This window comes from Lepidochelys kempii, chromosome 1 (assembly GCF_965140265.1).
Source record: "Lepidochelys kempii isolate rLepKem1 chromosome 1, rLepKem1.hap2, whole genome shotgun sequence".
In the NCBI taxonomy this organism is placed as follows: domain Eukaryota; kingdom Metazoa; phylum Chordata; order Testudines; family Cheloniidae; genus Lepidochelys; species Lepidochelys kempii.
The window spans coordinates 185,232,574-185,256,283 of record NC_133256.1 but is presented as its reverse complement, the minus strand read 5'-3'; the positions used below and the strand labels follow the sequence as shown (position 1 = coordinate 185,256,283).

The following is a 23,710-nucleotide window of genomic DNA, read 5'->3' as shown; positions in this document are numbered from 1 at the left end:
CTTTTTCCTTCTTCCCCCCGCCCCCACACACTTCTCTTTCCTCTCTCCCTTTTGCATCTGTCTAATAACACTGCTTATCTTAATCAGCCAAGACAGCTCCACCCTTTGCAATACTGCTGTGAGCCTGTAAGCATAAAGGTGGCTAAAGGGAAAGCTTTAAACTGCCTGACACTGATAAAAGTCTACCAGGTCCTGAGTAGCTGATGAGACTCTCTGCTGTGCCATTTTTCTCCAGTAGCCATGTTGTAAGGGAAAGTCAACACCTGAGACAGAAGCCGCACTTTCTATATTTTCTGTTCTTTTCTTTCCCCTTTTGTGTGTGTGTTAGTCTGGTTTTGTTTTGAAGGAAAGAGGATCAGATTCCAGCAGCCTCCAGCCCATTTTGACTAACTTTTCCTCCTTTCCCCAAAAGGACATTGTCACCATCGTTAACACCATCTAAAAGCCTGTCAGAAAGGGGGGTTTCCTTATAAAAACTAGGTACAGTTACAGGGAAAAGGAATAAGGGATATTGTTAAAACGAAAGCCTCACATAAGGCCAGGTCTACACTACGGCATTACTTTGGTATAAATACATCGCTCAAGGGTATGAAAAATCCCCACTCCTGAGCAACGAAGTTATGCTGACTAAGTGCTGGTGCGGACAGCGTTGTGTCCGTGGCAGAGCTTCTCCTCCCAACATAGCTACCGCCTCTCGCGGAGGTGGATTAACTACGCCGAGGGATGGGCTCTCCCCCATAAGCGTAGAGCGTCTTTGCTAACGTGGCACAGTTGCATCAGTGCAGCTGCGCCAAAGCAGCGTTTCAAGTGTAGACCTGCCCTCATACTTTACATTTGAAATGCTTTAATGGATTTTTCCTTCTTTTTGTGTGCCTTCAATAAAGATTTACAAAGATTTGTAATGGTGGCTGTTGCAAAGGGAATAAGCCAATAACAACTTGACACTAAACCCCACACCACACTTAACTGTTTAATGCTGTAACAGGGATAAGGAGCTTTCTTAACATCATATCCCTTGTTGGCCCCAGACCCCCTCTTTTCAACACAGCAGCCCCCAAGACCAAATCCTGGGGGAGAATGAGGCACTGCACTCTTCCCACGCTCCACAGGGCTCCTTGTGTCTTTCACAGCAGACTCCTTCCTAAATGCTCAAGAGGGTTTTGAAACACCTGTGTGTTTGCACAGTACTGCTAATTATGGGTGAACCTCACTAAGCCTGGAGTTCAGTTTCAGTTCAAATATTCAAAGTTCAAATGTTTCTGTGAAGCTAGTCTAAAGCTTTTCAAAGGAGGTGTTTATGCTATCTACATAACACACCTCCTCTCAGCAGACCTCAGCTACTTCTTAAACCTGCTGACTAGTCCCTGAAGACCCTGGAGGGTGATAGCTGGTTGCTGGGTCTTCTTTCTTTCTCACCCAACAAGACCTCCGAAGGCAGGTTAAATGTTGCAGCAGGAGAATAGTAAGACTTCCCCACATCCCTTCTTCTGGGACATGAAGGTAGAGGTCAAGGTCCTTAGCTGAACATCAAAGAAACTTGTGGCTCAGGTTCTGTTCTCAAGTTGGGACAAAATTGGGGGGAAATTCTGGAATTTGAGGCTTGCACTTTCCTAATCCCTGCAAGTTGTTCCTCAACCCTGGTTGAAATAATGGACCGAGAACTAGTTCCACTCTGCTCGTGTGTGTGACAGAAATGGAAAAGTTTTGATGAGCAAGAGGAGGAGGAGGGGACAAGAGGTGCCAGGGCTGTGCTGACGCACCAAAAGGCTGCTGATTAGAAGTAGAACTTCATCTCACTGGCCAGGAGCTTTCTTCACGCAGGGACAGTTTGGAGATACGATTTGGAAAATGGACTTTAGGGGGATTTTTCTAGCCAAGTGCCTGGTGGTTTTATTCTCCTGTGTAAAAGGTGAGTTTGCACTGGCTTTTTGCTCTTTCAGGCTGACTTTGCTTAAAATTGCACTTAAAGTATTTAACAATCTACCTCAGTTTTAACACCCATTCCTTGTACCCAGACAAGGGTGATGGATATCTTAACAGGGTGCTGAATTAGGCCCATCTGTGCCACAATTAAATTGACTCAGGGATCCAGTTCCAATACGGCTATAATTTTCAGGGTGGATGGGACCTATAACTGCATTGTCCCAGGGTTTCACCCAGTTAGGAGAATCTGGGGTGGTCTTGTCCACACGGCACATTTTAAGCCTCTCCCCTGACTCAGTTATAGTTGAGGAGCAAGTTATTATCAGTATGTTTTAGATTATTCCTTTGATAGTGCTTTTAATATAGAAATGTGTAAGCACAATTAAAAGTGACTGATCCCATCTCTGCCACACATCTTCTGCTTAAAGCTAAATAGTGAAGCTTGGGGCAAGATGGATGGTCTGATAAAAATGCTTGGATCTTACTTAAATATCATGGGCCACATTCTTCCCTGGTTTAACTCTACTAAAATCACAGATGAATTTGGCTCCTTGTCTCTACGAGAATTATCGCTATTGCCACAGCAAGTGCAGTGCAAATAAATCATTTAAAGAGTGTTACACAGCCCTCTGAACTGTAGCTAGCTCGTATGAAGCTGCGAAGATCAGATATTTGGGGAACTGGCAATGGGACCTTTAGGGTAAAATCCTGGCCCCGATCCTTGGCCACTTACTTTAATAGAGCCAGGATTTCACCTTAAAACTCTCAGGGCTTGATCCTGAAAAGTTGTCAGCACTCTGTCCCCAGTCCAGGCAAAGCGCTTAAATACATGCTTCACTTTAAGCATGCGATTAGCCCCACTGACTTCAAAAGAATTATTCACGTGCTTAGATTGAAGCATGTACTCAAATGCTTTGCTGTTGGGGGCAGAGTGCTCAGCAACTTGTAGGCTCAAGCCCTCAATGTTAAGCACATGGCCTCACTTTTCCCATTGGTAAAATGGAGACAATGATATCTACCTTCCTTTGCAAAGTGCTGCAAGATCTCTTGGCTATTGTTATTTTATTTAGCTTTCAGCCCGGGGGATCCCATGACCAGAGCTTGCTATTATAATATTTATACTACTCGCTTCAAGTTAACAATCCTTTATCTGACACGTATTAATATAGGTAAGGGTCAGCATGGAGTTTTTCCTACTGCCCTCCGTGAAGCTGCTGCATTTTTTTCGTAACTCTGTTCAAGAGAGACTTCACTGTGCATCATGTAGACCCATTGCTCTTTTCTAGTATCAAAGGGAAACAGAACTGTTGACAGTGCAAGAATTTTTTGCACAGGAATATTAACAGAATGTTTGTATTTATCACCCTATCCTATGGTAGGGCGGGGTTGGTCTAGGTTGTAAATTACAGTGGGTACATATATATTGGTATTATTATAGTTATAGCAATTATTTTTAAAAACGTTGATCTCAAAATGTAGTTGCCATTTTGGCTTATAGATTAGAACAAGTAGTAGTGGACTCGGTACACAAGCAGCTTTCATGAATGACAGGAATAAATCCAACAGTAGATCATTTATGATGGTGGTTTAATGTTTTCTAGGTACAAGGACTAGATAAATAAGGAATACATTCTTGCTATGGGCTTAAAACAGACTCTCGATTTCCTTGAACGACTCTATTTGTTCAAAACGTTTGGAACTTTACAAGTGAATACTTCTTTTCTCTGGTGGGTACAGTACTATACTGCTCATGAATCATCCCATCCTCTTTGTGACGGCAATGGAGCAGTTTGTTGCTAGATTCTGATCGCTCTGGCCTTTGCAGAGTATTTCACTCGGCACTATCGACAAATTATGTTCCATTGTCTATACAGAGGACTTAGTGTTGTTTGTTTGGAGTGCTCAGACTTCTGTTCCACTGATTCGGGAGGCCAAGCAAACTTTTAAAGACCTAACAGGATTGTCTGTCAACTGGAATACTATTGAGCTTTCCTTCCTCAGGATTTTGATCAACTTTTCTGCCATCTACACCTGCAAAATAGAAATGATAGAATATGCAATACAAATAATAATGAGTAGTAATAACTCTAAATATCTTGGAGTAATTCTGAGGAGTAGCAAGTATTTGTATTACATTTTTTTTTCTTTGTCAAAAATTCTGCAGGTTTTACAAAGGGCTTTGGTGCTCCTGTTAACACTTATTGGGAGAACGAATATTATTAAAATAGTGACACTTCCAAGAGTGAGTGATTTCAGAATGTTCCATTAGAAATGCTGAATGCTTTTTAAGAAACTTGATAGCTCAGTAATAGCTTCCCTTTGGGCTGGCGGATGCATTGCATGAAACTCTTCATCCTCTCACAGGCTCTAATGGGCCGTTCCTCTCAGATTTCTCGAATAATTATTTTGTTGCACAAGCATGATAGTCTAATTTTTTTTATTTGACTCCAATATTACTATTATGTAAAGCAGCAATTAGTTTTCCGTTTTCCTCGCTGTGATGTATTTTATCATATCCTAGATCTAATGAAAACTTTATAATAAAGGATTATATATTATAATAAAAGATTTATAAACCTACCGGTAGTTTCTCTCTATAGGGAAAAGAACTCACACGGTGCAAAAATAATTCAACGTAGCTCACCCTGCCCACCACTATAGCTTTATCTTGTAGATTAGAGGGGAATTAATTTAGCAAATGGAAGATTGAATAATCCCTGGTTATGAATGAAAGTTTTGCTGTTAATGAATTTATTTTATTTGAAACTTACAAGCATGTATTTAACCCGTCTGATAGTTTCAATATTATTTATCAACTTGCTTCTGCAGTACGGACTAAGGATCTACACAAATGTTTGTGTGGCATCAGCTTCTCATCTGAAGTCACCTTCAGGCAAAATCTGTGCTCTAAAAACCCAATCGGCTATTACTGCACTATTCAGTATGCCGAGGCTGTGATTTTTAGATTTAGATTCAGTTTGAGATAAATGGGCATGCATTCTTGTGACAGAACATACCATGGGAAGATGAATGCTTCTTTATACGTAACAACATGAATAAGGCTAAACAGCCTTTATCTTTCTTAGTAATACCAATATTTAGCCCTTATGTGACACCTCACATCTTCAAGTGCTGAACAACCACTTGCAGTAGCACCCTTGTGAACTGGGTGTTATCCGTTTTGCACAAAGGTGACCTGAAAAGAGGGAAAAACCTGCCCTTGGGTCCATGTTTATCAGGTGATCGTACCCATGAAATAGAGCTCTGGGAGGGAGGGAGTGTATCCTGTAGTCACAGCCTTGCGGGAGGCAGGACCTCTGGGTCTTACTCCCACCTCTGTCACTCACTGTGTGACCTCAGGCAAGTTGCTTAGGCCAAGATTTTGAACAGTGACTAAGGATTTTCAGTGTTCAACTTAAGACCCATTAAAGGAGGCTGATTTTTCAGAAATCGCTGAGCAGCTGGTCTTTAACCTGTCCCAAGTTTAAATTGAGGCACTCAAAATCACTGGTCACTTGAAAATTTTGGCCATGGGTTTGAGTCGTCAGAAGTGTTTTTAGTAATTCTGGCTGCCTCTGTTGTGGGTGCCATCTTGAGGCACATACAATACAGCCTGATTTGCAGAGGAAGTGCATGCTCACAAGCCTTATTGACTTGGCGCGGCAAGTGCTCAGTGCCTTTGAAAACCAGGCCCAAGGGGTCTTAAAATGACCACCTCCAAAACCAAGGCACCCCTAAGAGCACTTCTGAAAATTTGGCCCTTAACTTCACTGTGTTCAGAATTAAAATGGGGTTTGGGATGCTTAACTAAATAATGTTTGGGAGCTGCTTTGAGGGCCTGAGATGAAAGCAGCTATATAAATGCCCACCCTTATCAATGAGGAGTGGTTTGGGAAATAAGGGAAAAGTGGGGCGTTTAACTTTGTGACCAAGTTATTTAATGCTGCAGTGTCTACTGTTAACTCTCATCCATAGACGCTTTGGACAGACACTAATCGGGCTGTATTGTTCTTCCCCTGTTTGAAGGTTCTGCAAACGAAGTGTACGGTGTTCTGGGTGGTTCTGTTTTCTTGAACGTTCCTGACTTCAAAGTGGAAAAGCAACATGAAATAACATGGCTCAAAAATGCATTATTCCTTGCGAAGATCAAAAATTCTACAGTGAAATATTCCAGGGAAAAGGAAAACGAAAAGGGAAAGTATATGATGTCCCTGGATGATGGAACCCTGCAAATAGACCGCCTGGTGGAAGAGGACAGGGGAAATTACACAGTGAGAGTGTACGATGACGAGGGACAGCTGCAAATGGAGAAGAACTTAAATCTGAGCTTTGAGGGTGAGTCACCTTCCACATCCTTCCCACCATAGCTGGATGAGTCCCAGTCTCTCCTTCTGCTGAATGGGTCTTCATCCTGTTTCCTTGTGGTCTCTAATTTTGCTGCGTGGGCTCCTTTTCACTGAAGGGCTAGCTCTTCTGCTTCTATTCCCTTTCTCTGTTCCTGGGTGGGTTCCTCCTTTTCCTCTCTTGCCAGGTGAGTCTCCCTGTTCCCTTCTTTCCCTCTATTCAGTCCCTCTGCTGTCTGATTTCTTCTCTTTCACATCAGCCACGAACTCTGTCAGGCAAACAGACCTGCACCGGTATCTATGAACAACGGAAGAAGTTAGCTCAGGTCATACTGGGCCTTTGTTTTGCTACTTAAAATATCCAGGAATCCAGGTGTTTATATATACATTTGGGAGGGATGGAAGGCCGGGGTCTAACTTGGGGCGGCGGGGGGGAATGGTGGTAGGACCCTTCCAAGCTCCTCCCACAAATTAATAACCCACTTGAGACATCAAATTGAGATGCCACTCATGATGGATTGTGGAGATGTTTGAACTGTTTGCATGCTCTGCTGGGCTCGGCTCCCCTAACTGGGGTTCAAATATACCCATGGACTCCGCTAGGCTCCTTAAGCTTGTGTGTCTTATGGAGGAGAACACATTTTGGAGCCCAAAAAGACCGCTCAGGAGAGTGCTGGTACGCGTGCTACTGCCCAGTTCAAGCCCTGATTTCACAACAGACGGTGAAACCTTTCTTAAGCAGCCATTCAAGGGACTGATACCTCTGGGTTGTTTGACCAGTGGGATGTGGAGCAGAACTGTGTTCTGTACATTTGGAAGACTTAGGCAGTCTCCTAAAACAGGAGGCTGCTGAAAAATGCCTGAGATCTTTCACAAAATTCTGTAACATGAAGATTTTCCTTCTACAGTACTTTGCTCTCACGCCTTGCTTTTGAGCCTACCAGCTTGCTTGCATGTTTACATCCTGCCTTAATGTTGAACTGCTGCATCGGAAGCCTGACCATTAGTAAACGATTCAGTAACTGGCCCCCTATTTATTTGTAATTAACTGGGTCTCCTGTTTACTATTCACCTGTTCCATCCCTTATAAGCAGGGCGGGTTTGAATTTTTTTGTATTTAGAAATTCTGACAACATTTTGAATTTTAAAAAAAAAAGGGAAATGTTTGAAATTTTTTTTCTTGTGTATTGACCAATTATTACAGCTGATTGGAATCTTCTGGATGTCAAGATTTTGATGACATTTAAAAAATTTTAAAGAAAAGAAGCGTGAGCAGAATTAAAAAAAATTACTATGACGTTCATTCCTGATTTTCTACTAACTTGACTTATAAGCTGAAGGGAAAAAATGCAGATATCTTTAATGTGTTAAAAGTTTTCCTTTATCTGATAATTGCTATTTAGATGGAGGTGACCCGTGACAACTCAGACGTCTTTGACATCATGAATGACAAACTCTCCTGCTAGACGTTCTTGTGTATGAATACTTGTTAGGATATTATAATTGCAAAAAGAGGCCATGATCCTGCAACTTAAGACTTAAGCACATGCATCACTTTGCTCTTGGGAGTAGCCCCAAAGTGTTCTGTGGCTAAAGTCAAAAGCTAATTAAGGAAGTCTGGCACCCTCGGCCCTCCCACAAGTGTGGCCCCCTGTGGCCACTTTCCCAACTTGCGGCCTTGCCACACAGAGACAACTGGCTACGCAAGAGCTATCTGCTGGGCTGATGGGGAGGTCCACCCTCTCAGATTGTGCGTGGACACCTGCTGCCACTGCCCTAGCAAAGCCCCGAAGGGGTGACCACTCTCAAATCAACACTTGCTGAGATATTATTACAGGCTGCCTGTTGACTCAGGGAGGCATCAGTATCTCCGTTATACTTGGGTCATGTTTTTCAAGGTTTACTGGTTAAGGCATTGGATTGGGGTAGAATTTCTAGCTCAGCCACTGGCTTCCTTTGTAACCTTGGTCAAGTGACTTAATCTACCCTGTGCCTCAGTTTCCCAACTGTGAAATGGGGATGTAGCTCTTAAGAGTGTTGGGAGGATAAAATCCATTAGCGATGTGAGGTGCAGTGATATGATGGCCATTACGGTCAGATAGCTAGCATAATTATTTTTAAAAGTAAAAGCTTAGCTTCTGGCATCATCCTGTGAAGCTAGGAATCAGGAGCCTAGGAATCTGTCCATAGTGTCTAGAATGTTTCAAGACTGGATGTCTTTCTGAAATATATGCTCATGCTCGCTCAAACAGAACTTATTGGCTTGATGCGGAAATTACTGGGTGAAATTCTATGGCCTGTGTTATACAGGTCAGATTAGATGATCACTATGGTCCCCTCTGGTCCTAAAATCTCTGAATATTGTTTATCCAGCCCTGAGCAATTGCTTAAGTGTTAGCAAGACAAGGGCCATACACTGTATTCAATAGATGGATTACAGCGTTTGCTCAGTAGTTAGTGTTATAATTGAAGTGCAGTACTCTGAAAAATGACTGACTGACTGTAAATTAGCATTGAGGGTTTCCAGGCTTTTTGCAATGACTGATTGAATTTGCTCAGTGGAAAAGTAAAAAGTGGCTTCTCCTCCATCCCCCACCCCCCTTGCAACTGATGTGCCTGCAACTTCAACCTGAACTCAGAGTCAGGGTGGGCTCTTTCTGGCTCGTGTACCATTGCCAGTACTAGAGATTCCGCAAGGGGAGCTCCAGAACCAATTCACTGTGCATAATGGGAAACAGAAACCAGCTTATTCATAGCACCTTAGAGACTAACCAATTTATTTGAGCATGAGCTTTCGTGAGCTACAGCTCACTTCATCAGATGTTGCTTCATGCAGTTGATAGATTTCCACTCCATACGGCTAAATGCAGTGCCTTGCATAATGACAGGTTTCAGAGGAACAGCCGTGTTAGTCTGTATTCGCAAAAAGAAAAGGAGTACTTGTGGCACCTTAGAGACTAACCAATTTATTTGAGCATGAGCTTTCGTGAGCTACAGCTCACTTCAAAGTGAGCTGTAGCTCATGAAAGCTCATGCTCAAATAAATTGGTTAGTCTCTAAGGTGCCACAAGTACTCCTTTTCTTTTTGCGAATACAGACTAACACGGCTGTTCCTCTGAAGCTTATTCATAGTTCCATTGCCTCTGTAGTGCTAAGACGCTTTCTAGTCCAGTCTGTGTTCTTATACTGCGCTCATCACTGTCGTATCTGAACACGTTCCAGCAGTGCATTAAGCAACGTGATGGAGACCTGGGCTATCCACTTATACCATCATAGCTATGGCAGAAAGGGATGTATTTTATTTATTTATTTATTTTTTACTGACCTAGCTTTTCCAGTCTTTCTGGTGCCCAATGCTGAATGCAAAGTTGCAGATGCAGTCATGCCAGAGCTGCATAGAAGGAGACTATTGTCTCTTTGCTCTATGATGTAAAGCCTTCATCTTTTTAATCTTCCCCCCCTTGCCCCATACCTCGTGTGCCAACTCTTCCCTTCATAGCATAGCTTCTCTCCCATATTAACTGCAATGTGTGTTTGCTTATATTGGACTGATGGCCTCCTGTATGGAAGAGAGGAAGTACTGTGGTCTCCCTATGTGCCAACCAACCACCTTGGTGTCTGAGAGCCTGTGTAGCATCTGAGGTATTTGTGGGTGGAGATAGAGCAGCAGTTGTTGGTTTGCTCTCCTTGGCTCTTCCCCCTGCTCTGAGTTCAGTTTTCCGCACACAGATCTAGGTGGGAGGTGTTACATCTTTGAGCAAGGTACTATAGCTACAGCTCTGGGTCCTCTCCCTGGTTGCTAATGAGCAGCCACCTCAGCTAGAGCCAACTCTGGGCACTAGCTGGGGTGGCTGGAAACAGAGAGGGAGGTGGAGCCTGCAAGTTGACTCCAGGCTCTGTATGGATGGAATAGAGTTCCAGTATCCATGGACCCCTGAGAGCAAAGTCGCTGGGAGAGTTTGCAGTCTCCCAAGTCTGCAGGATCCCCTAACTCCTCCTACCAGACGGGATGATGAAGCAAAAATTTTGCAGGGGGAAACTGGTAGTTTGCTCCTCCCTTCGGCCATGCCTGAGGGGGTTCTCCATGAACTAGAGCAGTGATATTCAGACCTCAGTGGTTCAGGAGCCAAATTAGCCATCAACATTACCCAAAAGAGCCACGGTAGTGTAAATTCATTGTTTCATTTACTGTAGTACTATTCATATTCAAACAGTATGATGGGAAATATTGAGTGTGTATGTGTGTGTGTGTGTACACACACACACACACACATACTCTCAATATTTCCCATCATATACATATATATATAATGTTTTATTCTCACAGCAAATACGGTAGTGCAAGTTGATAACTTAACTGGTTAATAACACAATAAAAGCATCTTGATTGGTTAATAGTTAAACCACACAGTGTTTTACTACCATGCACTGCAAAGAGCCGCAGGAGACACATTAAAGAGCCATCTGTGGCTCCTGAGCCTCAGTCTAATGTGGCTATGTCGATACTGGCATTAAAGCTAAAACTTTTGTGGCTCAAGGGTGTGAAATCCCCCCCCCCCATGAATGGCAAACGTTTTAACAACAAAAAGCCCTGGTGTGGACAGTGCTGCTTCAGCTGGAGCTGCTCGGAAGCTACCACCTCTCACTGGGGGAGGTTTTATTTTGTCGCCAGGAGAACTCTCTCCTGGCCATAAAGAGTGGCTACACAACGCACCTTACAACAGCATGATTGCAGCGGCCGCCCTTGTAAGGTGTGCAGTGTAAACATAGTCTGAGCCAGAGTGATCTGGCCCATTGTGTTTCCAAACTGAACAGGACAAATGGACTGGGATTCTCTCTCTGTAAATAAACAATGAAATGTTATCTCAAGAAGAAACACTCTATAGATCTGAAAGGAGGGAACAGAGAGGAAAGTGACAATGAGTCATAAAGGTGTTAAACTTTTTATAAAAAAACAAGTATGCAGGCCAGTGTTGTGCTGGACTTTTCTTTGTTGTTGCCACATCGTATCCCCCGTCAGGTCTAATTTGCTGTTCGCTCTCCCCTTTATTTTTTCAGGCATTGCTACTTTCCCACTTTCTCTCTCACTGAATATCTGTGTTTCAGATTAATTTGTCCCGCATCCTTTCACAAAATAATTTTGTTATGTTCTGCTTATGCCTCTAAAATCCCTCCAGTTCCTTTGTATCATTCTGTGGATCTTGCCTGTTCTAATAATGAACTTTTTAAAATTAGAAATCTTCACAGTCTGATTGCCTCTTCTATTCTCTTTCAGAAATTGTCTCTAAACCAGAAATCAAATGGATATGTTCAGAAAATTCCGTAAAGGTGACATGTGAGGTGAATCAGAGAAACAAAGCTCTTTTTCATTTGATTCGAAATAACAAAACACTGAATTTAAAACCGCACATAGATGCAAATGGCATATGGAAGATTGAATACAGCTCCAAAAGCAGAACTGCAAAGTTCCAATGTGAAGTAAAAAATCACGTTAGCAAGAAAACGGCTGATCAGGAAATCAAATGTTCAGGTACAAAGTCTATATTGCAAAAAGGTCTCCTAATCACAGCCCACAAACAGTTACAAACATACAGCTGTCTCCAGGGTGCTGAATCTAAAACCAGGATCAGCCCAATAAAATAACTGAGGGAATTGACATGCAGTAGGTGTTATGCAGTGCTATGCAGCAGGAAGCAAAAAACAAAACCCTTTCTCCCCCCCTCCCCCCAGCGGTTGTTCTTTATTATTTCTACAGCACCAACAGTATCCATTGCACTGCCCAGATCATTACAACGTCAGGGGTCATTTTAGTTGGGTAGAAGAAAATTACCCAAGTTGAAAATGGGTCAGGACATCCGTTAACACCCTACATTTCCCAAGAATGGGCCTGAGTCTCCTCTCTCTTAATCCATATTTCCACTGTACGCCCATGTGGCTTCATTGACATCAATGGGATTGCTCTTGATTTACACCAGTGGAAGGCTATGCCTACAACTTTGTAGGGCAATGTAGGGTAGATGTTTCCTACAGTGACCGAAGAGTTTTTCCATCACTGTAGTTAATCCACCTCTCTGAGAGGCAGCAGTGAGGTTGACAAAAGAATTCTTCCATCGACATAGACGCGTCTACACTGGGGCTTAGGTCGACTTAACTGCAGTGCTCAAGGCACAACATATTTCCTGAACCCGAGCAACATGTTTAGGTCAATCTCGTTTTTTAAAAGTTAGGCTGCCTCAGCAACATCGCTCAGAGGATTTAACCCTCACTCTAGACAGTGCTAGGGTGACGGAAGAATTCTTCCATCAACCTAGCTACCCATGCCGATGGGAGAACTTTTCCCGTCAGCATAGGTAACGTCCACGCTGAAACGCTACTGCAGTGCTGCAGCTGTGCCGCTGTAGTGTTTCAGCTGTAGACGAGCCCCAAGTGACAGGAGAATTAGATGCAAGGAAGTCTTGATCTTTTCCACCCTTGTATCTACGAAGTCAGTGGTGCCACACTGGTGGCTGGATTCTTTTGACAGAAAAGCTGGATGTCCTGATGGTGCTATTTAACATGTGCATATAAAGCATGGGCTTCCTTTGCAGTGAGCTTTTGGGAAATTAGCCACGTTTTAGATGGCTTAAATGGGCAATCAAGTAGGTTAGGCCCCAGGTCTAGATTTTCCTAAAGGGAAAAGGGTTTACAAAACTTGCTCTTCATAGAAACATTTTCATGAAACTTTGTTATACCAATAAAATAAAAACCAGCAAGATCTTATTAAAGGGGGAAAGGCAAAATACCACATTTATTGTGAATACAGAAAGAATCATAGTAAGCAGTTAGTTATAGCTGTAACATTCCATTCAGTCTCATATTTATTCACACATTCATTCATTCATTCATTTATTCATTCTCTCACACACACACACACACACACACACACACACACACACACACACACACACACACACACACAGGTTCTGCAAGGTTGTTATCATAGTTACCAGCCTTAGAGTTGCTCATGCCAAGCCATTGTCCAGGTGGCCTGGACATGAGGAGGGAGCAGGGCCTTGTCAGATGCTCATCTGATGCTCCTGGAAGTTGGTTTGCAGAATCAGACCCCAAATTTCTCACTTTCTCGAGTCCATTTTTATAGGAGTTTCTTCCTATGCCAGTCTATGGGAATTGCTTCATCATGCTGTTGCTGAATCAATAAGCAGATGGCACATTCCTGACGGCTCTGTGCTGTCAGATGTTATCTTGCTCTTTGGTTCTCCCATTCTTGAAGCTGTTGGGTGGATTCCAATCTGCCCTCCGGGGGTCCTCTGGGGGTTATTTCCACTTGACGCCGCCTTCTGCCGATGGACACTGGATTCTTAGGCTGGCACCTCCCTGATCATTCAGTTATTATCCACACCAAGCATCCATCCACATACATCCTCTATCTCTATTTTAATCACAATTGTTAATACAACAAAAGGGCGGGGAGTCTCTGGGTGCTGTTTCTGTTGTTACAGAGTATTGCTTTGAGTCTCTCTCTGTGTGAATTGCTTTGAGAACAGACTCTGTCTTAGAATGTACTAACACAATTAGCAGCTTGCAAGTTTCACACGTAGAGGGAGAGAAACAGTACCAAAAACCAAGAGACCTCTTAATTAGTAATACCCTGGAATTTAAACTCTGGGGAATCAAACTCATTTGTGATTTTAATACAGAACTTCTTTAATATGATCCAACAACTTTAGGGGGAAAAAAAGTAACTGGAAATTTTGTTGGTTTGTTTGAACTGAGACAGTGCCCTGCAGTGCTGGGTAGGCCAAGCCCAGCCGCATTCGGCTAGTGTGCAGACAGGGACACACACCCCTGAAGCTGACCAGTCTTTTCTTTAATTGTCCAACTTGGGCAAAAGGCAAGAAGTCAACAAATGGAAAAATTAATCGGATCTCCAAAACCCTTTCACTTTTAATAATCTAAAGCGTCAATAGAAAAATTAAAAACTCAATTTCATTACCTATGTGTTATTTTTAGTCTTTTAAAAGTAATATCTGAACAGCTTTGATGGCTTCCCACCTATGGTGAAGTCCTGTGGCCTGTGTTATTCAGGAAGTCAGACTAGATGATCACAATGGTCCCTTCTGGCTTTATAGTCTATGGATCTCCATTTATACAATTAACTCTCACGTGTTCCCTTTGACCTGTTAATCTGGGCATCTGGCACCTTCAGACACCAAGCAGTTTAACAGTAACATCAGTAAAATTGACAATCAGGTGGTAGAAACCTACATCCTTTTCACAATGGGAACAGTGCTGCAGGCTTTACCTCTGTAGTTTTGCCAGAATCACAGCAACAGAACTGGGCATTTACCGCTAGTACAAAAAAATCATATATTCTAAATTAGAGATCCCAAAGGTTAAATCATCACTATTTAATATCTGTTGACCAGTGACTCTGCACTACATGCTGTATGGTATACGGTTGAAGATACGGAGTCAAATTCTCTACAGAATTAACTCCTTTGGCTTCAGCGAAGTTACCCAAGCAGAGAGTTTGGCCCATTGACTATACCTCAGTGAGTTTATAATTTAGATCAGTGGTCCCCAGACTTTTCAGGGTCACGCCCCCGTTTACCCTGGACGCTGCAGTGAGAAGTGCCACTGAAAGCCTGCAAATAAATAAAACCAGTCAGCTTTCAAAGGGGGAGAGGAAAGGATCCTACAGTGTGGAGCTCACTGCAGTGAAAGAGTGATTGTCTGCCCCCTTCAGACCAGTGGCAGGGCCATGTTGGCCCACCCATTTAGCACCAGGCCCAGCCCGATCTGAGCATGAGAGGTGGACCCTCTGCCAGCTCCTGGAGCGACGGAAGCGGTGAGAGGAGGCTGCTCCCAGGCACTTGTGGGAGAAAGGGCAGGAGGTGGCTTCTCCCCAGTCACAGTGGGCTCACTCTGGGATGGCCCTGGCGGCCAGCGCTGGGAGGTTACTGAACCGGGGGGGAGTGTTGCTGTCAGCAGGAACCGGGGCAGGGGTACTGCCACAGCAGGTCAAGGCTCATCCACCTTCCTGGAGAGTGGGAGCTGAACGTTGGCGGGGAGACGTATGTAAGACGTGGCACTGAACTGCGGTGTCGGTACAAGACTCACTACTCTGGCGCATGTTCTCTCAGCAGCAGCTGGGCAAGCTGCATGAGGACAGCCAAGGCTACTTCTTCCACAACTGCAATGGTTTCCTCTCCTGCTACGTCCTGGACTATATGCAGGACCTGCTGCTGCCCCAGCACTTTCCTGAGTGCAGCCACCTGCAGTGGGAGGCCAAGTACTTCCAGCTGCCCGAGATGGCACACCCTCTGGCACAGAGCCAGGGGCAACTGGCTGGAGATGTGCACTGCACTGACCAGCCCCTGCCCCTCCTCAGTGATCTGGAGGTGGAGCCACTCCTAGCTGTACCACCATCTCGGACAGCGTGATGGCAGCCTGAAACAGCCAGAGGAGTGTGAGTGCAGATATAAGACTCAAGAAGCAGTTCTCAAGGTAGCCAGGGATAACCCTGTTAAATTGACACGCAGGCATGGGGTGGGAGACCACAAGGCAGTGTAGAGTTGCTGTTTCTTACTGTCGCATTCATCTGTGTATATTAAATACTTGGAGCTTACTGCATGAAGTTCATTCTCCCATCACTCAGGGCCAGTCCTCACTGGGTGTAAATTGACATAATAATTAATGCCTAGCACTTGTATAGGGCTTTTCATCCATAGATCTCACAGCACTTTACAAAGGAGGTCAGTGTCATTATGTAGTTTCATTGACTTCAGTGGAGCAATGTTGATTTACATCAGCTGAGGATCTGGCCCTCGGTGTTCTTCGTTGTGACTTGGCTGCTGAACTCCATCTGTCAGATATCAGGGGCTGGGTATTTTGGGGTACTAAGTCTGTGTTATTTTTTTCCGTAGCATCAACAGCTAACAAAAGCATTTATCACACAGGTCTTGAAGAAATATGTAGCACAGGTATCATATCACAAGAAAGTCCAAAAACCACACCACCAGTTTCTTCCTATGCAGGTTAGAAACACGGGGGATGTGGGTGTGGGGAAGGATCAGCTGTCCTCAGTTTAGGTCTCAGTTAATCCTTCTTCCCAGCCATGGGAGGCAGTGTGGCCTACTTGACAGTGCACTGGACTAGGACTCTGTAGACTTGTGATCTATTCCCAGCTCTGCCACTGGCCTGCTAGGGGGCCCTGGGCAAGTCACTTCCCCTCCCTGTGACTCAGTTTTCCCATCAGTAAAATGGGGATAATGATACTGAGATCTATGGATGAAAAGCAATGTATAAGAGTTCAGTATTATTATTACTTGAATCTCTTGTTTTAATTTGGCTACTTACAGGTGCCACTTTGCAACTCAAATAATATTGATAATGATGATGATAATTGTATAGGGTATATTTTTTTGGAAGATCACAAACCACTTCACAGACACTAAGAAATTAAGCCTTGCAGCACACCAGCCTGAAGTAAGTAAGTAAGTATTATTACATCCATTTTACAGGAGGAGAAGGGGAAGCCCTGGGATAATTAAAGACAGATTTCATGACATAAAACTCAAAGTATGTACACCTTTTTTCACACACATGTGCACACTTTCACATAACCCAATCACCCCATTTTGTGAGCAAAACTTTGGATTTGCAAGTTTAAATGGGGCTTTCTGATATCTATTTGTTATATGATCCAGTGCCCTGTATGCGCACACATTTGGGAGAGGTGTATGCAAACATAAACGTGTGCACACATTTTTGTATGTTTACAGACTTGAACCTCCCTTTCTGAAAATTCTATGCCAAGTATCTATCTTGACTATATGGCCAAGGAGGCTGGGGCCAGTAAGGAGGAATCCTCTTCCCCAGGCAATAGACCAACTGTACAGCTGCTCAAGGGGGGATTCTCCAGCCTGATCCCCTTCCCTAACCTGGGGGTGGAGCGAGACTGTGGTGCATCTCTGGGGATGCAGTTTAACCTGGGAGCCCAGCCTACCGAGGAGCATTGAGGCATAAAACACCTGAACTAGAATTCCCATGGGGCTCCGAGGTGCCATTTCTGAACCCAACTAGTTCACTTGTCAGCCAAAATATTTCCATTTATAGATTTTTTGAAAAGTCATAATTTTCAGTGAGAAGAAAAAAAAATTTCAGACCCGCTCTATTTGGGAGCTATTCTACATTCGGGATTTGCGCATCAGTATAGGTGCGAAAATCTCCAACACACACAGGCTGTAAGTGGTAAAGGTTTGTAATGTGCACTGGTTTGGTATTCAGTGGGGGTGCAAAGCAAGTCTAAATGACACACTGAAGGGGTAGAAGAGGACTGTGTGTTTTACACCCTCCTCTTGGTTGCCTTTCCTGCTACCCACTTTTTTTTTGTCCACTGGACACAAGTTCTGAAGTCCTTATGCAGATACAACCATAGTCGACTTCAATGGAAGTTCTGCCCAAGGAAGGACTGAGTCAGGTTTTGATGCTCAGTATGTAAATGGCACTCATTTGCACACCCACTGAGGACAAAAATCGGTGCATATTACTGTACTTCACACTCATTTGTGGCCAACTTACCCCAACGAGCAACTTTATACTTGTGTTGAATTTAGCCCCTTTCAGCCCCCTCTTCACTATTGTTAATTATTGTGTAGCACTCGTTTTGAGTTCCAGCCAAGGAAGAGCAAGCTCTGAAATACCACAAGACGAGCTTTTCTCACAGTATTTCCAGCTCCTGAAAAAGTCTGTTTTTTGTCAGACTCTGAGCACTACTTTCGCCCAGTCAAAGCATTTTGAAAGTCCTTAAAAGACCAGAAGGGCATTCAGATCTTTGTGTGTCAATCTAGAACAAGACTTTTGAGGTTTGACCATCACTAGGAGCAAGATGACACCTACTGTTTCTTAGGTAAAAGTCCTTGGCACTCCTGTGAATTCTGCCTCAAACTTTCCTTAGAACTCTCATCAAACAAAGCACATCATACACACATTTCTTAACTATGTTCCATGAAAGAATTCTGTTTCTCGCCAAGTTTTCTGTGACCATAAGCTAGTGGTTTAACCTTGTTTGTGCCTCAATTTCCCCCTCTGTAAAATGGGGATAATAATACTTAACATTATCTCAGAGGGGTGTTATGAGTCTTAATTTATTGTTTGTGAAAATGCTTTGAGATGCTGGGATGAAAGACGCTATAAAACTACAAGGTTTTCATATCATCATTGTTATCCATGTCATAAGCTTCACATGTGTACATCCTCTAGGTCACTGGGACCAAATTCCAAACTTTGCCTTGGCATTTTCTTCTCTCCCTGTGATATCTCCTTCTTCTCTCTGAGCTAGGGATGCTGGACATTGTTCTCATTGGGAGCATTGCAGGAGGTGCAGTTGTCTTTGTCATCTTTTTGGCTCTGCTGATTTACTGTATCAGGAAGAAGAGAGCAGAAAGATATGAAGAACAGGGTAAGCACTTGAAATTTTCATGTTGCTGTATGACCACTTAAAATCTCCTAGTTCTTTCCACAAACTGCTCAGAGATAGTGAGAGAGAAAGTACTGAGTTTTGTCACACTGAAATTCTACACTTCAATTGCCAGTTTTAATCTTGGTTTCTGATGGCTGTTTTTAACAAGACAGTGCTATTTTCAAGGACTATTATTTACCAGTGAGGGGAGAACAGACCCTCCAAAAGCTTGTCTCAGAGAAGCATCCATGATTATTTGAACATCCTTGATCTAGATATAAGCTTGAGAATCTCACCAACACACTTTCTCATTAACTTTTATATATATGTAAAGGCAACCAACATCACTAATTGCATGTGAAATGTAGGCATGCCTAGAGAGTGATTTGGGGTGCCTCCATTTTTTTTGGCTGTGCAGCCTGAGACACTGTAAAGAGACCAGATTTTCAGAAAGTACAGAGCATAAGAGAGAGGTTTTGTTATTATTTATTCATCCTCTAAAAATCAGGCCCTGTTAAAGTGTCTCAACTTGGGCATCTAAACATAGAAGTATGTAAAAATCACTAATCATTTTTGAAAATTTAGACTGAGTTTTAGTTTTGGTGGTCACAGAAAAAGAAGAAAAGGTATGTAATGAGAGAAATCCAATTCAAGAATACAACAGAAGTACTGGCTATAAATAATTGACAATGAAATCATAATTACAGGTAAATCACATAATTAGGATGAACAGGGTTTAACTAGGTCCTACATGCTCATGAGATGTTTTCATGGTGTGATTGGCTTGACCAGCAACAGGGAGGACCATAAATCTCCCAATAGCCTTGGAATATATCCAGTCTGACTTTGCAGACCCAAGAGGTTTGGACAGTTCAGCAACTGAACTTTTGGTTGCTCGTCTGAACCAAACCCAAACTCCAGACCTGCTTGTCTTCACTAGAAAACTAAGACATGTTAGAACATGTCCTTGAGGAGTCATGAACATAAGAACGGCCATACTGGGTCAGACCAATGGTGTATCTACCTCAGTATCCTGTCTTCCGACAGTGGCCAATGCCAGGTGCTTGAGAGGGAATGAACAGAATAGGCAGTCATCAAGTGATCCATCTCCTGTCGCCCACTTCCAACTTCTGGCAAACAATTTGTCTCAGTTACCATGTTTCATTAACTTTGTACCTTAGCAGTTAGTGTAGACAGGGACTGTTGTGTTTAACATCTTGCCAGCTGGTCATGGGTAATCTTACTGGAACCAAAGATTTACCCATGGTCCATTGACACAATGTTCAAACTGATTTGTCCCTGTCCTCACTGAGTGTTAAGGTGCATTTAACTCTGTGTTAGTTACCATCAAAGTAACCAGGTACTTTGGAATGGTTCAATAGAAGTTTAGGGTCAGTTCAGTATCTGAGCCAGTGGGTCACTCAGTCCCTAAATCAAACCATACATGGTCACTGGCCTTTCAAAAATGGTAATAAAGTGGCCAAAGACCATTAGTCTACTTCATCTATGTGAAGTACATTTTGTATGGGTAAAAGGTACAAGATTGATTGCTGTTGTGTGTGGAGTCCTCTATTTACCTGCAGAACAATTACAGCACAGACAGCGGCAGGGTAAACTTTTTTTATGCTGCCCCCTACTAATGTGTCTCAACCCTGTCTTCAAGGGGATCACCTCCAAGGAAGAGAGAGGAGTTCAGTCTCCTTGGTATATTTCCTGCTTGCTGGTAAGCTGTTGTAGCTGTCCAGAAGAGCAGGCTCACTGAGATAGGAGGGGATGGAACTGACTGAAATACCCTCTGAGAACCATGACCCCTACAAGCCAACAGACAGGCCATAGAGGTAGTCTGGGAGTAGATGGCAAATCCAGGTTTTATTATTTCATTGAAATAAACAGGGTCCCCAAAACCAGACCACTTAAGCAGTCAAATGCTTGCATAGTTTGCCAGCGTCCAAGCCTCCTTCCCTTGGTAGTAGCTGTTCACCATAAATAACAATGCCACATTCCTTTTTGACTAATTTTTTTCTTATTGCCCTTCTGTTTTAGTTATCTGGATATTTTGGAAATAAAAAGGCACAAGCTTCTGCGTGATACCTCTGCTAACACTAACCCCCAGCGCAGAGAAAAGCTTTGACCCATTAGAGGAACAGGGCCCAGGGAAGATCTCAGCAGCTTCTTTAACTAAGACAGGCGCAGGCTACCCTGCAGACTCCTTCTGTAACCAGCATGGGTTATCTTTTGTTTGTTTGTACTGGTGACGTGACTCATGCTGAAGCATTAACGAATTACTTGACGGTTTTCTAATTGCAGATGAGGAGACACCGATGAAAACTCGACAAGTGGGCGATGAATCGAAATATCGGGAGCTTCCTCAACCTCCAGTTCATGCTCCCCAGAAGCAGCCACGCCAGCAGCAGAGACTACCTCCACAGTCTCAAACTCAGTACCAGGCAGGGCCCCCCCGGCCCAGGCCACGCACTCAGCAGAAGTCTCCAACCCATATGAAAGAGCGACCGTAAGCATTTGTCCTGGAGGAACAGACCCTGTCCCATTACCTGGTCTGGTGGGACCTACCACAAAAATAACCTTGCAAATAGCCAGCAATCCCCCAGACTGGCTGCTTTCATTGTGGGAGATCACTGTCTATACTTAATGGCTAAGGAAAAGGCTCAACGATGGAGACGCGAGGTGATCACAGGTCATTAACCTTGGCCATTTTCTTCAAGTAACTCCATGCTAATGTGGGACATTTAGTCCTGAAATCTGCTTCCTTTTTGCTTCATTTAGTTGTACCTCTCCTTGCCATCTTCTGGTCAAATTATTATTATTTTTTTTTTGGAAGGCCCTAAGACTCTATTGAGATGACTTTCATCACGTCTCTCTTCCTATACCTGAACTCCCACCCAAACACCCCTCTAGTTGCTGCAGCCAGTCGTTTGATCATATGGAGAGGAAAACAGGTGTGTTAATTGTCTGACATACTGGAGTGCTGGCAAGAAACTGCAACTTTATTTCTTGGCCATGACATGACCTGGTTCAGGGTTCCCAAGGCAGATATGCTTGTCACATGACAGGAGCCAGTATCCATTGGTGTGTGAGGTTCCTGTAGCACAGTAATACATACTACCAACCAAAGCCAAGTAGTCTAATTAATAACTACTTTCTCTGAACCTTGTTGACTCTCTCATCCCATGGCCACTTTGTGCTCTCAAAAGAGGCCTGCTCAGCTACTATAGTTGGTGTGTCACCTGGAGCCAGTCACACGTACCTGAGAGGAAGAATTCACCCTCTCTCTTTTTCTACGATATTACTTGCCTTCAGGAAAATCTGGAAATGCTGCAGTGGTGTCTTCTGCTCCTCTCCCACAGCCCGTCCACACTGAGGGATTTAGGAGGCCTCATTTGCTCCATTTCTGTGAAGGAGTTAGTTTAGGTCTGATGCCACGTAATCCATCTGACCCACAGGAGTGCCCCAGTCACATGACCTGCGTCAGCATTCTGAAAGCAAATAGCCTTGTATTGACGCAGGTCAGGGGACCCAGCAGTTCCAGTAACTGCGAGGTGTATAACCGGGGTATTTACACATAACCATGAAGACCTCTTGCTTTGACAAAGGAGGACATGCTCGTCTGGACTGCAGTCAGCACCCCGTGTCTCTGGGAGACAGGGTGTAGTGGGAAAGACATTCTTGCTTATTCATAGGTAATGCACGTGGGGGGGGGGGCACACAGATTTCTGCTTGGATTGCTGGGAGGAGGGAGAGGGCTTTGTCCTTCTGAAGTGTCTGACCCCCGGCCTGCTCGGCCCCTGTCCCTGGCAGCCGGGGAGCGGGCTGTCGCCACTGACACCATCTCTCCAGCTGGGCGCTCTCTCTCCGGCAGCTGCCACACAAAGCGGTGACCTGCGAAGTGGCTCCATCCCGCTCCCCAGGGAGAGTGGCCAAATGTGCCTGGGAGGAGGTGCAGCAGGAGAAGGACAGAGCCCCACCCCAGCTAACTCTGGTGGGGCAGGGAGAGCATGGCGGCTGCAGGCTGGGCACAGGGCCGGGGGGTCGCTGGGCAGAGGAGACATGTGGGGCTGTCATGTGTCCTCCCCTTTAGATTGCGGCCCCCCCAGCGTCAGGAGGCATGAGTTGTCTGTGCCTCTAACCTTTGGCGAGTCTCATGATTTCTCTGATTCGCAGGTAGATCAGCTGGGTCAGCAGAGGCCCCATGTTTCTATTTTATTCACTGTATTGTCTGGCTGGCTAAAGCCACCCCTCTGGTGTTAGTGACGGCACACGGAGCATGGGGCAGGGACGGAGAAGTGAGAGCCATTCTCAGTAGCACATTGGCTGGAGCCTGACACTTGTGCCACATAAGGTAGATGAATGTAGGGTAGTTCTTTCAGGTTCTGCGTCTCCAATGTATTTCCGTGGCGTTAAAAGGTGTATCCTTATTTCTCTGCCCATTTATAGCCTGCCAGGTGCAGGGAAGAGACATGTGGGGAAGGAGGTCCCTGCATGTCCCGCCAAGGGACCAGTTGTACTTTGCTTTGTCCTCAGAAGCTGGCCTGTATGGCTCGAACACCTGGCCCAGCTTTATGCAGTGTGTGCTAATGGTTTGACTATTTTAATGTTTATTTTTTTAAAATGGCTTGTACTCCATTTTGTATATGAGATAGCAGCATAAATAAAGATTAGAGAGTGGATGATGGGGCTTTAGCTTGTGCTGCTCCTGGTGTTTGGCTACCTGGATTTCACTTACTTGTCAATAGGTGACAAAAGAAGATGTGTGATCACCAGTGGCCACAGCACAGAATGACACTGTCACGCTCAACTCTATGCTCCCTTGAGTATCCACGGCGAGCAGGGACAGCGTGGGATACTCTTGTGCCCAACCCAGCTCCCCATTGTGGGCCCAGCCTGTGTCCTGAGGGGGCATGCTGTTCCTGTCCTGGAGCTCAAGAGGTTTAGCTATACCTATTCCTGTTCACCAGTGTAAGTG

At 44.2% G+C, this 23,710-nt stretch overlaps 1 protein-coding gene across 2 annotated transcripts; it reads left to right on the top strand.

The window, feature by feature from the left end:
* The first annotated feature begins 1,775 nt into the window (after positions 1-1,775).
* Positions 1,776-23,416, top strand: CD2 (CD2 molecule). Of its 2 annotated transcripts, XM_073328779.1 has the most exons (5): positions 1,776-1,909; positions 5,950-6,258; positions 11,542-11,796; positions 18,610-18,729; positions 21,037-23,416. In XM_073328779.1, the coding sequence occupies exons 1-5, from the start codon at positions 1,849-1,851 to the stop codon at positions 21,243-21,245; spliced, it is 954 nt and encodes a 317-aa protein (XP_073184880.1). In that variant the 5' UTR covers positions 1,776-1,848; the 3' UTR covers positions 21,246-23,416. The 2 variants fall into 2 exon arrangements, with proteins under 2 accessions (XP_073184880.1, XP_073184890.1); XM_073328789.1 differs by lacking the exon at positions 18,610-18,729.
* The last annotated feature ends 294 nt before the right edge of the window (positions 23,417-23,710 follow it).